The sequence below is a fragment of the Nelumbo lutea genome, chromosome 2, assembly GCF_056320005.1.
Source record: "Nelumbo lutea isolate HS-2025 chromosome 2, American lotus-T2T, whole genome shotgun sequence".
Taxonomy (NCBI): domain Eukaryota; kingdom Viridiplantae; phylum Streptophyta; class Magnoliopsida; order Proteales; family Nelumbonaceae; genus Nelumbo; species Nelumbo lutea.
The window spans coordinates 17,292,963-17,309,529 of record NC_142685.1 but is presented as its reverse complement, the minus strand read 5'-3'; the positions used below and the strand labels follow the sequence as shown (position 1 = coordinate 17,309,529).

The window sequence follows — 16,567 nt, the reverse complement described above, 5'->3', positions numbered from 1 at the left end:
CAAACTGGGAAAGAAGTTTTGATTAAAGCAGTGGCCAGTGCAATCCCAAACTACACAATGTTCTGTTTTCTCCTTCCAAAGAAGTGTGTAATGAACTAAAAAAATCCAAACTAAGTTTTGGTGGGGGGGAACAAAATAACAGAGGAAAACACACTAGGTTTGTTGGGAGATTCTCAGCAAAAATAAGTGCGCAGGAGGGTTGGATTTAGGGATCCACATAATTTTAACATGACTTTATTAGCAAAGCAAGCTTGGAGATTATGCAATGAAAAAAATAACCTATGGGTTAAGATTATAAAAGCCAAATACTTAAAGAGAAGAAACTTCCTAACTGACAGATTGCCTACTAGGGGTTCTTGGGAAAGGAAAAGTATGGTAGTAGCAAGAGAGGTCCTCCAGAAAGGAACTTGTTGGGCTGTAAATTCTGGTACTAAAATTAAAATATGGGATGACCCCATGGTTAAACCAGATCGAGTCTTTTAGAATTATGGGGCCTAGGCCAAATAACCCAAATATGATCTGGGTTAAAGACATCATGGTAGAGAATAGTAGACAATGGAAGACAAAATTGGTTGAAGAAAATTTTGAGGAGGCTATTGCTAAAAACATTATGGGTGTAAATTTAGCTAGAGGAAACTAGGAAGATAAACTTAAATGGACCTATCATCAGAAAGGGCTATATACTGTTAGAACTAGGTACTATGCCCTAGTATCAAATGGTAGTAAGCCAACCATCGAGACCACAAACCTTCTCATTGTAGTAGATATAGGGAAAAAGCAATGGATTGAAGTTTGGAAAGCAAAATTTGACCCAAAAATAAGAGACTTTATTTGAAAATGCTTACAAAATGCTCTAGCAGTGAAAGAAAACCTATATAAAAAAAAACTTTCTAATGATAGCATCTATCTAATCTGTGCTCAACAGACTGAAACCATTATACATTGCTTATTTGATTGTGAACATGCCAAAGCAACTTGGTTTGGTTCCCACATGAATTTTCTGGGATTAAGGGGTAGACCTTTTACTTTTTTCAATCAATGGCTCTCAACTTGGTTAGACTTGTGCTTAAAAGACAGAGACAAAAAAGATGAACTGCTTCCTTTCTCTTTTCTATTACTATGACATATCTGGAAGGCTAGGAATGGTAAAATATTTTAGAATGTAGACCCGATTCTCAGAGTTACCCTTGCTATTTCTTATAGAGTGTGGAGAGACAGTGATGATTTCTCAAGCAGAATTGCAAGATTCTTCTCCTCAACATCCAAGCCAGAGTGAGGAGAGATGTTATTTTTGGGAAGCACCAGGAGTAGGGGAACTCAAGATGAATGTAGATGGGAGTTTTAGTGTCCTGGAAATTCAGGTTTTGGTGCAATTCTAAGGAATGCTGAAGGAACAGTGATAGCTGCAATTTTTGGTAAATCAACAGCTTCGTCTTCCATCCAGGCAGAAGCGATGGTGATCCTCAACAGTCTAGAGGTTTTGAGTATGTACAAGGAGGAAAATATAGCTGTGGAATATGACTACTAAACCCTGGTGCAGACTTTGAAGACAGAAAATTTGGATATGGCTTTGGACGCAAATTTTCTTTGCATGGATATTGATGAAGGATGATTTGACCCGATCTATGAAACGGTGACACGTTGACACTGACCCGACGTAAGCAACAGCTCAGCATTGTGGCCCAGTACAGCTAAGTAACGGGTCCATAAAGCAGCTCGCTACATCATATCACGCAAAAGGAGCTCACCACGACGCGAGCTCCGGGATCCCCGAGCTACCCCCAAAGGGATATTCCGAGGAAACTTCAGCTCGCAAGCCAAGAAAACCAACTCGCCCGAGCTCCCCAGCAGACAAGTCATTTCTAGGACTAATTCTACTAAGGGTACTCTTGGAGTATTCTAAGCTCGCTGCAAAGTAGCTCGCGAGTGGGCAGCACAAGCATTCCACTGGAAGCTTCTATCTGATAGACCGTATCAATCAGACTGTACCATATCCCCTATTAACGGCACAGTCCTTGTCCTTTCGACAGTTTGCGCCCACGTCTCTCAGTAGGCGGAGGCATGCCTGTCACATTGGGGACGTGTCACTCGCTCGGGTAAGGAATACATCCCAACGGCCACCTGCGCAGCCCTGGCAGGTAACGGCTGTAGCAGGAGGCCCGGTGGCGGTTATACCCGATCTCACAAAGAGTGCCCCTATAAAAGCCCTTAGGGCAGAGGAGAAAACTACTTCTTGAGACCTCCAATCTTTCGAGCATAGGAAAAAGCGAGACCTCCACTCTTAGCCTTCGTGTTTCCCTTTACTTTCCATGCATAGTACTAACTTAAGCATCGGAGTATACCCATCGGGTAAATCCCCGAGAATCATTCATTTCATCTTCTCAGGTGTCGTTCGTTGCCAACAAGGAGCCAGTCAACAGTCAACTAGTAGTGTCCGGATCGCGCTACATCAGATATTAAGTTACTAACTGAAGATTTAGCAATCTCTTTTTAATCATGTAAATAGATCTTGTAATGTCGCTGCACAAATGCTAGCCAGGAAAGGTCTAAAAGAGTCTGAGTTGTTTGTCCATGATCCACCTGGGTGGATACAAGATTTGGCCAACCAAGACTTAATTAGACCTTAACTTATGATGTTTTTTGTACTTCGCGTTTAATTTAATGAACTTTATCTTGCTAGTTTCTACCAAAAAAAAAGACCTAAAAATGTAATCTTTCTGACCATCGGTTTTTAGGTCAAACAGTTTGAATGGTTTGGCTTTAGGTTTTTATGAGAAAAGGGAGGTTGTGGTTGTTAGCTGAGGAAAAAAAAGGGAGAAAGAAAGAAGAAAAGATGGAAAGAAAGAAAGAAAGAAAGAATAGAAAAGGAAAATAAAAAAAGAAAAGCAATAAGAGAAAGAAAAGAAAGAAAAGAAGGAAAGAGGAAAGAGGAAATGAGGGAAGGAGGAGGAGGAGGAGGATTCAACATTCACCGGCGATGATGATGGTGATGGTGATGATTCTCTCCAGTCTCCAACCTATGCATTCTTCTTCTTCTTTGTTGTATCTGGGATCTAGTGATCTTAGAGTTCATTCCTCTCTCTCTCTCTCTCATACCCATGAACCGCTGTTTGGGTTGAAATAAAACCAATTACCAAGATGGTTTTCGAGTCGAACAGTCCAACCGTCCGAATCAATGACGGTTCAAAAACAATGGTTCTTTCTATTCTCAAATAGAATAAAAAACAATTTTTATGAGCTGCCCTGCCTTGCCCTTTCGTAGAAATTGTAGGTGGGTTTAAACGTCTTAAAGTTAAATATTTTTGAAGCCTAATTATAGAGCTGCAAACAAATCGGATCCAATTTGGATAGGGCCAGGTATGTCCAATCTAACCCAATAAGAATCTAAGAGATCCATAAATTCAATCTCATATAAAAAAATATTTGAATTAGTCGGTATGTCCAATTAGAATCCATTTTTTATTAAAATAGCAATAGCTTAATATAAAATTAGTATAAATCTTTAATTGTATAAAGCATACACTTGCATTGGCTCCATGCAAATTATAAAAGTTAAATCAAAATACATATATTACTTAATTGTACACGTACTCTTACACTAATTTATAAACTTTATATAAGTCCCAAATTAGAATTAATTCTAAAGATTTTAAATACTAGAGAATTTCTACTTGAGAAAATCGTATCCTACCTTCTTACGAAAATGCATCTGAAGAGTAGTTCATTCTATTCTCAAATATAAACCTTCTTCCTAATACACATTATCCACTTTTCAAAAAAAAAAATACTAACTTCAAACACATGTGGTTACCTATAAATGACAAAAAATGGTAGGGATCATACCATTTGCTCAATAGACTAATATAAACTGCAATCATGCTTATAACTTTGTATGTGAAGCAGAGCTCAGATGTCTTATATGTACAAGAGAGCTAGACAAGTGATAGTGATAATGTCCAAGAACATGCACACAGCCATAAGAGCAAAGCATCCTTGCATATAAGGGTGCAAAGCTGAAAAGCAAGGGAATCTCAGGGCCTGTTTGAGAGGGCTGAGCTGAAATTTTAATTAAACTAGTTCAGCTGCTTTAAAACCCTTAGGTTAAACTATTCAAAGAGGCTGAAGTGGACAGTCCTTCAAATGACCAACAACTGACAGTCGCTCGATCTTCCCCCAAATTGGGGCTCCAAGTAGGTTATTGAAATAAGAGCAGAAGACCCACCCTTTCACCAATTAATTTAAATTTCAATGTTAGTTAAGATTATAATGAAAAACACTATTATTACTACCACATTAATTATTAATACTGCCATTTTATGGTTATTAGCAGTAATGCTATTATGTGCTCCAAAGTGCCTTGATAGTTTGGTTTGAAATCAACCCCCCAACAACCAACATCTTCTAGTTATGGTTTCATGGAGATTTCCGACTTTGAGAAGGTAAGGAGGTGTTGGGTAATATGAAGTTATTAACAATTTGAAACTCATTATATGTTTAGTTTGCAAGTCAACAAATATGGTTGGGAAATGCTTTTCAAGGATAATTTTTATTTTTGTTGTTTGAAAGCAACAACTAGAGGATGCTACACAGCTTATTCATCAAATTTCTAACAACTAACCCCATATTCTTTTGTCTCTCGTTCTGTTGTCCCTTTTAAACTCCACCCGTGGAAATAAGGATGCTTACTTGCTTAGGCTTCCTTCCAAAGTTGGTACATTAATTTAGCTTTTTTTATATAGATCGTACATTAATGTAGCTTGAATCTCCCTCTTTAGTCCCTCTGAGGTCATTGCAAGCCATTGAAACAATAGTTGTCATGAGTTTCCGAGTTCTAAGAGTGGATGAATCAGACATAATAATAATGCCGTACGGGGTTCGAAAACTAGGTTTCATCATCCATGAGAGATACTGATGTGATGCCTTAGAATCTCTCTATTTTATTTGGGTGATTGATAAAAACTAAGAAGTTTTTTTTCGTAGCAGAGAAATTATGTTTTAATTTGCTAGAACCTAAGAACCAAGGTTCAAAATATCGATATATCTGATATGCTGGTTTGGGCGTATCTGACAAATCAATACAGCTTTTTAGTGTTTATTTATTTATTTATTTTTTGCAACTGGTTCAGGGGAACTGATTTAGGCCTCTTCCACACCTTGAACTGGTCAGACCCCCGATACACCCACTGTAGGGGCGTATCGGAGGGGTCCTAGAATGATACGTATCAACCAATACAGGCCGATACATGTCGATACTTTGAACCTTGCTAAGAACATAAGGTATCTTCACTTGAATGAAACACCTATAAACAACTAGAAGTCACCAAACCAGGGCAAGAGACTATTATCAAATCTTTAGTTTATCTCATGATGCCACATGGCTTTTATTAATACTCTTATTATTATTGAAGCTTACTTAACCAATGTTCCTAGGTTTCAAAACAAATGCTTCATAGGACAGCAATTCTTGTGATTTTTTATCATGCCTAGTGCCAAAAAAGAGTAGAAAATAAATAATCATATCTTATCTGTCTCGGTTGGCATCTTGTCAGTTTAGTTCTGGATAAGCCCATCTAAGGGGGTGTCATTTTTTTGGATTTTGAAAAGGGAGAAATTGACCAAGAAACCCATGTTCTTTTTTAGATTTATGTGGGGACCAGGAAAAGTTTATTTTCCTAAGTATCACTTACTGGGATAAGTGATAGTCATTTCCTAAGTGGGTAAATAATTTTATCACGGGGGAAAGTTACTAATACTTGAATGGGGCAAAAATGCCTCTACCTCTTTTAATAATAGATTTTTATGGGTAAAATGGTCATTTCCTTATTTATATGAAAAATAAAAGAACATGGGTAAATGTACTTACGAGGGTAAAAGTGTTTGTAAGAAAAAACTTACCTAGATAAATAATTTACCAAAATGCGAACAGAACCTAAAAGTTATCCAAATTGAAGTAATTCATATCCAACAGAGTCCCCAACTACAGCATCCTAACTTACTTCACCAGCTGCTGTTGTTGAATAAATGTTTTGTTGAAAGCATAGAGTTTTGTTTGGTTGCATAGACTATGAACTCAATTAAAACTCAATGGGGCCAGTGATGTATTGTAATCTTGTACTACCATGATAGTTTCGGGTCAGTGTCTTTTTTCCGTCCTTTGGGGCAGTTCGCATTTCTATCTCTGAAGGAATTGCATCTCCGTGTTTTCATGTCGTGCAAAATGAACTTGTTTATTATTTTTTTGGTAGAAAAAGCATCTATATAAATCAAGGTAGAATTGATTGCTTTTAACTCTGAACTATTTGTGCAATCAGCTGAACAGGAGATCTGTAGTTTCGAATACTTATGTCTACAGTTTTCGAATATATATATTCACAAAAAAAAAACAACAAGTTCAAATTGGTCAGAGAACCTCTCGAAGGGAGATTACCAGAGAAGGAACTCTGGAAAAGAGGCCACCAATAGAGAAATAAAACATACAGAAAGCCCCATCCATTTCTATTGTTTCAATTGTTAGCATGGGAACGAAATAAAACAGGGTCAGAAGCCTCGAAAACACCTTGTACTTTTGTTATTTCATTTATGCGGTGACAAAAACGTAAAAGAAAGAAGATATGGGTTTCAACTTTCAATTGATCTGGGCATCCGTCCAAGTGAGAGTGAGAGTGAGAGTTCAAAGTTCAAACCCGCATAAGCATAAGGATGGGCTCTCTGCATCAAGAATGTGAGTTGAGATCTTCTGCCAATAAAACACGTTCCAATTCTTTACCAACTTAATCTAACATGGGACATCTCACCATGAGACTGGAACCCACCGTGTATGAGATCTGCGCTGTAAAATCATGTTAGTCAGGATTGAAATGTGTTTTGTTGGCAGGTGATCTGGACTCTGAGAATGCTAATTTAGGGTGCAATTCAGGTTGGCCCAAGTTAACATTTTACACAGATTCGAGATAGACTTTCCGTCCAGGCCCATTCAGAAAACCCAACTTAATCCAGCTCAAGTTGCACCCATGTCTTACTACTGCTAAGCTTAGTAATTGGGTCAAGCATATAACACCCCGTTCATACAGAGGCCAAAGCCACTACAGCAAAACCCGTGGGAATTCGGGTTTGGATTTTCTGGTCCTCAAGCTAGTCCTGGTACCAAAACCCTGATCTTATTTTTCGTGTTGGGCACAGGCCTAACCCTTAAGTAGCCTGAGCCAGATCTTAACCCATCACTAACCCAACCTGAGTCCTGTCCAACCATACAGTTACAGACACACATGCGTAGATATGTACATGCATGGTGCATATATAAAAAATATATAAATTTCTATTTAAAGGTTTAGATTATCGATACTAAATAGGTTTATGCAACTGTTTAATACATTGGGCCTAATAGGTCCAGATAAGCTCAATTGATCAGTCAAACCCCAGCAACCCTATGTCAAATTTCGGTCTGATTGAACAGATTAGACTTGACCTTAGACTGATTCCAGACTCAAGACCTGTGCCCAAATATTGAAACTGGGGAATTGACCTTAAACCCATCAAGCACCCCGGATTTACACCCCCTCGGGCCTCGGCACATGAATGAGATGCAAATGCAATATGATAAGACCCAGTTGGCAAGGTTAGTGGGTTAATGATGACAAAGATACATACGGGCCCATTGGCATTCAACAGAGTTCAAATCAGCCCCCACAAGACTACTCCCCCATAACGTCCAACACATCCCGCTGTGTATTGAAAACATCTTCAAATGATGATATTATCATTTCTGATACTATTACCAGGAGATGTTCTTAATACACGACTGAGATATGCCGTCAGACATTATGGGACACAGTATTGTAGGAGGCTGATTTGATCTCCATGCGGGAAGCCAGCTCTTCCCCAATCCCCACAGGTTTAAACTCGTGCCTAGAGGGATGCCAAATGACCCAGTTAAGGAGTTGAGAATGCCAATAAAATAGGTTCCAACACCTTACCCATATGATCTGTCGAGTGAAGTCTCATGGGTAGATGTGCCGTGTCAGATCATATTGATGAAGTGTTGGAACATGTGATGTTGGCAGAAGATTCGGAGTCATTAAATTTTTGAGATCAAATCAGTCTCCCACAAGATTGCCCCCCACACTGTTCACAGCACATAGCACATATCTGTCCTATGTTGGAAACATCTTCCAATAATAATATCAGAAATAATGATGTCATCATCAAATACACGGTAGAAATGTGCTGTAGGACATTGTGGGGTGGGGAGGTACACGGTAGGAATGTGCTGTGGGACATTGTGGAGTGGGGAGGAAGGGGGAATCTTGTGGGGGCTGATTTGAACTCTATATTTTTTTTTTTTTGAAATTATTTATAAGCCTTGAAATTAGTATCATTGTGTAACAACTTACAAAGAAACGTGGATTGAACAGGTGTCGATTCTTTGTAACTTGTAAAACGTGGAGCCGTGGCAAGTTCGGATTAATCATCATAAACGTTGCAAAAGACAATTTGGTAATAATTCTAGCAAAGAAGGGTATTATTTGTCTTTTCAATAATCAAAAAGAGACAAAAAAAAGGGAGAGATAATGCACCTGATTCGTCTGGAGACGAGAGGTTCAAAGAGACTGCAACTTCTTAAATTTGCATTTCTTGCAGCTACTTTATCCGAAAAGAAGACGAGATGAACGCTCTCAAAGCCATCCAAACCCCCTTCTCTCCCACTCTCAAATTCATCCAAACCCCCTTATCTCCCACAATAAACGTGTTTGTTTACAAAAACAATCACCTGACCAAGAAGAGGATTTCCATCCTTCCTCTGTCTAAGGCCTCTGATGCTGGATCAGAGTCCTCCCCCCTCCCGAAGGAGATGCCCGGAAGCAAGAACTACTTGCTAGAATTGCGATGCTTCAAGCCCAGAAGGTCCGACTTACAGATTACTTAGATGAGCGCTCTGCTTATTTGACCCAGTTTGCAGAAGATGCTAATGCTGAGTTTGATGAGATTGGGGAAAATGCTCTCAAGGATCTTGATGAAGCCGGGGCACGGGTCCGTTCATCTTCCCTTTTTATGTCCATCCAATGCATAGGGAGCAGGGGTAGTTTGCCAAAAACTTTTCCTTCCTGTTGATAACCAGTTCTTCGCTTTTTGATTAGCAGATAATGGAAAATCTTGAGAACCGGATGCAAGCCTTCGAGGAAACTGCGGCATCGAACAGACAGGAAATTGCGAAGAATGAGAGGAAGTTAGTAGAGTTTGAAGATCAAATGGAAAAGGACAGGAATGAAGGGCTGTTCTTCAAAAATCTGAGGCAGAGAGCACCTGGACAACGAGCTAAAGCAAAAGAGGAAACAAAAAAGATTAGAGAACTTACTAAAGAAAATGCTGGATCGAAAATCAGGAGGAGCATTTATCTTGCATTAATAGCTTTGTTGGTCATTGTCATTGCTGATGCATTGATATCTACTTCGTTGGATTGGAGAAAAGTTACAGTTTTGGGGGCTATTCTGGTGGGTTTGTTTGCTCAATTCACCTATGAGCAGATGATGTCATCAACATCAGAAAGAACAAGAAAGGAAGAAGAGCAAAAGTGAGGTAGATGAAGAAAGAATAGCAGAATCAATTCTATTATTTTTCTACCTGAAAGTTTCAAATGGTAGTAATCATGGATTAATATAGCATGATACAATAGACCCAAGTGAATTCTTACTCCTTGGGCTTGATACATCAAGCTACTTTTGCTTTTGCATCATCAAGAGTCGATCTTGGCAATGTCTCTGTAATTACCAAAATCATGTAACTTAGTTACCATATCTGATGCTTCCAATTTCATTGTAATTATGAACAAAGAAAGATTAAAATACAACTAGCACATCAATCAGGTCAGGATGTTTTACTCTGGAAACACTCAAAACTCCCATACATTTTCAGTAAAATCTGCTTACTTGTGTTTTACAAGAGAACTACCCTCTGCATCCGCACAAATGATGCCATGGAGGTCTATCTGGAAGCTGAAAGTCCCATTCAGGTTTCAAATTTTTGCTTGGAAGCTATATTGGAATGGCATTTCCACAAGAGACAAGATGTACTTCTTAGAGGAAGATGGCAAGCTATGCTTACTTTGTAATACAGAAAAGGAGACAGCTTTTCATCTCTTTTTCAACTGCCCTTTTGCAAGAGCAGTATGGACAGACCTCCATATAAACCTTAACATAGAAGGATCTTCTCCAACATTGTTGAATATGCCATTTCAACAATGGATGCATGACACGTCAAATGTTGTATCAAAACATTAGAAAAATAAATATCTTCATGTTGCTGTTATTGCACTAAGACTCATGTGGGGTGTGCGCAATAGAAGGTTGCATCATAATATAACACCTGATCTTTTGTAGGTTATCAGGAAAGAAAAATATTTTGTCATAAATAATGCACAACCTTCAACACAAGGGGTGACGACTATTCAGGACATGGGTCTCCATCCTCATAATCCATCATATACCCTATTCGTGGATGGATCCTTTATGCATTCTTCAAGTCGAGCTGCCAGCTCTAATGTGTTAATACAGAATTCATGTAGGGTTATAGCAGCAGCAGGACATAAAGTCTCAGCTCACCATCCCCAAGAAACAGAATGGAAATCACTCATGTTAGGGCTCCAGGAAGCCAAAAAGAGAAATATTAAAGAGCTAGAAGTATTTTGTGATCCACAAGCAATAGTACATATATTGTGACTACACCTTCTGCTATTCAGGACTGGAACCAAAAGTTGTACAGAGATAGGGTAGTGGAGCTTCAAGCCTCTTTTGTTACAAGTCAAATACACCATGTAAACAGAAGTACAATGGTTTAGCTCATCAATTAGCAATTAAAGCATGTAAGAGGGGAACAGATTTACTACATCAATTACCCCTCAATGGCCTTCATGTATCATCTTTCAAAAATCTAATTTAAGGTATTTTTTCTTGAAAAAAAAACAAACAAAAGATGTGGCCCATAATAGAGTGAAACAGCAAAAACAGGATTACAGTGGCTGACCCCAACTAGTTGTGAACTTGTGATAAAGCATGGTTGAGTTGAGTTGAGTTGATCCAATTCAGTGACTTGGAGGAGCTTCAAGTTTTATTTGCGACACCTAAAAAAGAAAGGCAGGTTTACAATTTCTGACAACAATAGGCCTGAGATCATGTCTATACACCAGGAATGCATGTGGTACCTAAGGTGGGAATCCAATATGAGTCCACATTGTATCCAAACATTACCCTCTTTCTATGTAGCAAGTTTCATTTGGCATCCCTGTCACCAGGAACTTTGACTGGGTAGGCCCAGAAAGGGCTTAAACCAGCTACCAGCCAAATTGCATGTATAATAAATTGTTACAATAACAATTTCTTGAAATAATACAGTATCCTTTAGGAGTTTATCCGGTCAAGATAAAATACCTTTGATGATTCATTAGTCAGAACCCCATGTGAAACAAGGTGAAAAGTTCCCTTACTTGACCCAGGGCATTGAAGTGCTAGAAACATGCTGTAGACCACTGAATACCAAGCTGTGCTTGACAGAACATCTTGTAGACAACCAAATACCAAGCTCTGCTTACACCCCTGTCTTGATGCCTGCACAAATAAGAGTTTGGTATGCTCTTTTCAAGAGGAAGATCGCCAACAACTAATTTGTAACCATTATAAACCAAATAAAGCATGCACCGAAATTTCCAATTCCCAACCTGTAGAACTTAATATGCAACTTAAATCGCTTTTGTAGGATACCTTCTAGAAACATGTAAGCAATGGCATGTGAGCTATCAGAAAACATCACTAATGTCCACAGTTCCTTAAAAATATGATCACTTGTTCTTCACGCCCTTGAAATTGGCATACTCATTTTGAAACGTTCTTTGACAGAAACTGCACATGATAAAAGTAATGATAGGATCATCTCCAAGAATTTCCCATGATGTAGAAAATCAGACTCCACAAGCTGCAAAGTCAAGTTTTCACGAACTCATTGCACTATGTTTCTTTTTCCAACAAGAGCATGTCAATATTGATTACTGCTCTAACCAGTATACTCCAAGTAATGGCAGTTGGAATAACACCCTGGGCCAAGGCATTTTCCAATAACCGCACAGCATCAGATACCCTGTTAGAAGAACAAAGCCCATTAAGAGCTATATTATAGGATATGATATCCGGTTGCATCCCATCTTCTAAAATTTGTCTCCAAATCTCTGATGCCTTTTCACAGTCTCTGGATTTGTAGAGGCCGTCCATTAGGGTGTTGTATGTCACTAGATTTGGAGCACAGCTCTTCTGTTTCATCTCTGAGTAGACCTGCAATGCTTCTTGCACTTTGCCTGCACAGCAAAGACCGTGAATTAGAATGTTGTGCATAACTACATCAGGCTTTAATCCCTTATCAAGGACTTGACCCCACAAATGGAGAGCCTCTTCTATCTTATTGTCTCGGCAGAGTCCATCCATCAAAGAGCTATAAGTGACCAGGTCAGGCTTCCAGCCTTTCCCCAGCATCTCTTTCACAAGAGTGGAGGCCTCACCAAATCTTTCTGCCTTACATAGACCATTAATGAAAGTGTTGTATGTAACAACAGTGGCAAAGCAACCATTACTGACCATTTCCTTAAAAATCCAGGCTGCATCTGCAAGTTTAGAAGCTTGAATAAAGCCGCTAATCAGTGAATTGTACATTTCAGAATTTGGTTTACAACCACGTTTCTTCATCTGATTAAAGACAAAAACTGCTTCATCTAATCTCCCTTGTCTGGATAGACCAGTAACCAATGAGGAGTAGGCAAAAACATTTAGATCCTCGTTTCTATCTTCTGCCTCCTTCAGAACCTGCAATGCCTTGTTTGAGTATCCATTCTTGCACAACCCATGAATTAAAACACCATAGGTTGTTGAGTCTGGAAGGCAACCATTTTCTGGTAAAAGTTCCCAGATGGAAATTGCTTCATCTACCTTTTTATTCTCAAACAAACCCCTAATCAATATGTTGTAACTCACAGTGTTGCAACAACTCGCCTTCTGCATAGATTCCCACAATATAAAAGACTCATTAATCTTACCAGATCGACAAAAACCATTAAGCAGTGCGTTACAGGTGACTACATCAGGAGCCAAGCCACTATCAACCATTGCCATATAAATCTTTGAAGCTCCATCAACATTCCCCGACTCACATAATCCATGTATCAAAGTGCTATAAGTAAATGAATCTGGGCGACGCTCATTCCTCATCATTCGAGACCATATCTGTACACTCTCGTCAAACTTCCCACATTTACACAAACCATTAAGCGTAACATTGTATGTGACGACGTTAGGATAAACATTCGACGCTCTCAACAACCTCTCCCAGATCTCCATAGCCTTCGAGACGTCCCCGACTCTAAAATACCCATCAATCATAATATTATAGCATACTACATCAGGAGAAACTCCTCTATCGAACATTTCATCGAACAGCTCCAGTGCGTCCGACAACTTCCCGCTCTTAGAAAGGGCACTAATGAGGGTACCATAACTAAAGGCGTCCGGTTCGAAGCCCCTTCTCCGCATCCAATCTAACAAACCCTTGGCCTTATCAAACCGTTCTCTCTTACAGAGAATCTTGATCAGAACATTGTAAGTCTGCAAATTGGGAGAAATCCCAACCGTTTCAAAATACGCGAGAAACGACTCGGCCAGGTCCCACTGGCTCGAACGAACGAAAGTGTTGAGGAGGGTATTGTAAGATCGAATACCTGGGTGGCAACCAAAAATTTCGTCCATCCGCCGAAAAATATCTAATGCTTGTTCGGGCATCGAATTCTCCGAGTACGCTTTGAGGACCGATAAAGCAACGTCTTCGGAGCACTTGCATCTCTTAACACGGATGAGTTCGACAACTCTGGTTATATAACCAACGTGTTTCGAGTCGGCAAGTCGACGGATGATGTGATGGAACACGGCAGGAGTGTGTGCGTTACCCGGATGGTGGGTCGCCGACTCGAAAAGTGAAAGAGCCGAAAGAGTATTCTTCTCTGCTTTGAGAAGTTTCAGAAGGTACTTCGCATGAAGAAATTTGGGGAACTCGGCCATCGAATAAAAACGAAATTTCAAAATTGTTTTTCATCTTTATGGCATTTTCTGTTTAGCTATGGTTGTCCAAGTGTGGTTACAGTCCACTGCTACCGGCTAAACGATCGAAGACGACTGTTTGATTTCCGGCGAGTAGAGGATTTGGGAGGAAGAAGAAATCTCCCGACGGCTTCCCTGATTTTAAAGCTTTGAAGAGGACAGAGGGAGGGAGAAGCTAAAAAACCAGAGGTGCAAGGGTAACCATGTCCGGTTCAGACCGGGTTTACCATCAGTTGGGGTGGGTGCCAGCTCGGAAGGCGGGCATTTGTGTGTAGAGTGGTAGTTTTTGAGATTTTGTATGTTTATAATTGTGTAGTGTAAATCAGAAATCTACATTGGGCCTGTCCGTATTTTTCCGTATAACCATGGGCCCGGGTCCAATGCGGCCCAAATCCTAAGCCTGAAAAGAACGACTCAATTAAAAAGGCTAGAGTCGAACTTTGAACTTATAAGAGCAAAATCAATACAAGTGTGTTGTATGTAGATTTAAGTTTTAGGGTTCGATAATCAATCAATTGGTTATTTATCAAAGCAAGGTGAGTTAAAATCACTAACAAAAGTGGATAAGAACATCTCCAAACCACCATAACTGACGAACAAACTGACAAGAGGAATTATCAACCAAATCGAAAACTGATAGAGGATATTACATAGCTACAGTAACTTCCAACCATGCAAAAAAAAAAAGAACAAAAAAAAAAACTGTAGAAGATGCATCATCTGTAACTGCCATCCAGCACACCGAAGAACTGCTAATTGCAAGTTGTCTTCTAAAGAAAGCCGGAGAACCGTAACGTCCATCCACAACGTCGGAGAATGGAACGTCCATTCATAATGTTGGAAATTGCCAAAAAAACTGTAACTACCATCTAGAAAGTCGGAGAACTAAAACTACCATCCAGGACATCGGAGTATTATCACAACCATTTAGGATGCCGGAAAAACACATAAACAGAGAACGAACTATCGTCGAAGCATTATCTCGGCCATCTAGCATTATCTTGGTCAACTAGAGTGTTAGAATGCCTGCAGAAAGAAAGCAAACAAAGAAAAACATAGAGGATGAGAGAAACTGAGAAAAAAATGGATGATCCTCGAGATATCTAGAGAGATCTCAAAAGAAACAAAGATAGATAGATAGAGATGTTAGACAGTTTTGTATGCCCTTAGCTTCAATCAAGATGATGTACTTTATGAGTTTATAGTAATGAATAAAAGTGCATATTTGATTCATGTTCCCTTAGTATGTTTCTATGTAATACCCGTAAACTGGACACTTAATGAGACTCGTGTTAGTTTAGAATGTTCACAGTCAGTGGGTCGATCTGGGGAGACCTATCCTGACAAGGCTGACACTGTGGTGCCACCAAGTCGGTTAGGGTGGCCTGTCTCAGCTGCCAGGGTGAGACTCTAGGCACATACAGTGTATAATTGATTGAATCTTTGAACTGGACCAGATTTCCAATATTGCCCTGGACCTTGGAGATTGATGGGCAAAACTGGAAAGTTACACCCGACCGCTAGACTCGATTATGATACTGCACTGGGTGGCGGATTAGGCTGTCTTTGATGTACCATCCAGTGAGATCTTAGTGGGGGTCAAAACCTGGGTGTTGGGACAGTATGAGAATTCATCTAAGTGGGTGATCATAGTGACAGGATCAGCCCCTTTGTCGGACAAAGGTAATGATCGGAGATGCACTCTCACTAATGGAAACCAAGACTGTCAGCAACCGATTTCAATCGTTGAGATTTGTTTTGCAAAATATATTTTATATGAGATATAAAAGTATATATATTATGGTTTTTAAAAGGTTTGCAAAATGTTTTAATTCCCGGGATCCATATAAGTAGATAGTGCAACATTGTTCCTTGCAGCCGAGGGAGAAGTCCTCTCTTGTCGGGTAGTATATGATCATTATGGGCTGAGAGTTTAAGTGTAAGACAATTGAGGATAATACCTAATGGGATAATCTTGCATCTGCCTAGTCTTTGGGTGTTACAAGGTGGCTTGGCCTAGGGACTTCTTAGGGTAAGTATTGGGCCCATAAAGCCCATGAGATGGGTTTCAGGGGGTGCACTGTCCATAACAGTGTATTCGGCCAGGCCTTGTAACAAAGGCTAGGCCGAACCCATGTGGCTGATGTGTAGATCAATGTTAGGGTCCCACGCTATACAAGGAAGCCCAACTAGGCAGTAGTTTGGAAGGCTAAATGAATACATAACTTGGTCTTAAGCCCATTTCGAACTGGGCTAATTTGATTAGTCACTTAAAGGGGCGAATTCTGAGATGGATCAGCTGATAGGATTGGGCCCAGACCCTATCTACTTAGAGAGTCCAAGATCTAAATGAGATTTAGATCTGGAAGCCTCCTAATTAGATTAGGAGATGGCTGATCTGATTTGCAAATAAGATAAGGGTTATCCCTTATCACTTAAAGGGA

General features: G+C 39.6%; 2 protein-coding genes across 6 annotated transcripts; one reads left to right on the top strand and one right to left on the bottom strand.

The window, feature by feature from the left end:
• Positions 1–8,460: 8,460 nt before the first annotated feature.
• Positions 8,461–14,543, bottom strand: LOC148868894 (Pentatricopeptide repeat (PPR) superfamily protein). Of its 5 annotated transcripts, none has more exons than XM_088973604.1 (6): positions 11,751–14,248; positions 11,421–11,597; positions 11,017–11,113; positions 9,619–9,755; positions 9,353–9,511; positions 8,461–9,180 (listed from the first exon to the last, which is right to left on the bottom strand). In XM_088973604.1, exon 1 carries the CDS (start codon positions 14,082–14,084, stop codon positions 11,994–11,996), a length of 2,091 nt encoding a protein of 696 aa, XP_088829730.1. In that variant the 5' UTR covers positions 14,085–14,248; the 3' UTR covers positions 8,461–9,180; positions 9,353–9,511; positions 9,619–9,755; positions 11,017–11,113; positions 11,421–11,597; positions 11,751–11,993. The 5 variants fall into 5 exon arrangements, with proteins under 5 accessions (XP_088829730.1, XP_088829732.1, XP_088829731.1 ...); XM_088973606.1 differs by having other exon boundaries at positions 9,689–9,755; positions 11,751–14,236; XM_088973605.1 differs by lacking the exon at positions 9,619–9,755 and having other exon boundaries at positions 11,751–14,275.
• On the top strand, positions 8,884–9,883 carry LOC148868895 (8-amino-7-oxononanoate synthase). Its single transcript, XM_088973609.1, has 2 exons — positions 8,884–9,027; positions 9,138–9,883. The coding sequence occupies exons 1-2, from the start codon at positions 8,884–8,886 to the stop codon at positions 9,570–9,572; spliced, it is 579 nt and encodes a 192-aa protein (XP_088829735.1). The 3' UTR covers positions 9,573–9,883.
• Positions 14,544–16,567: the final 2,024 nt, after the last annotated feature.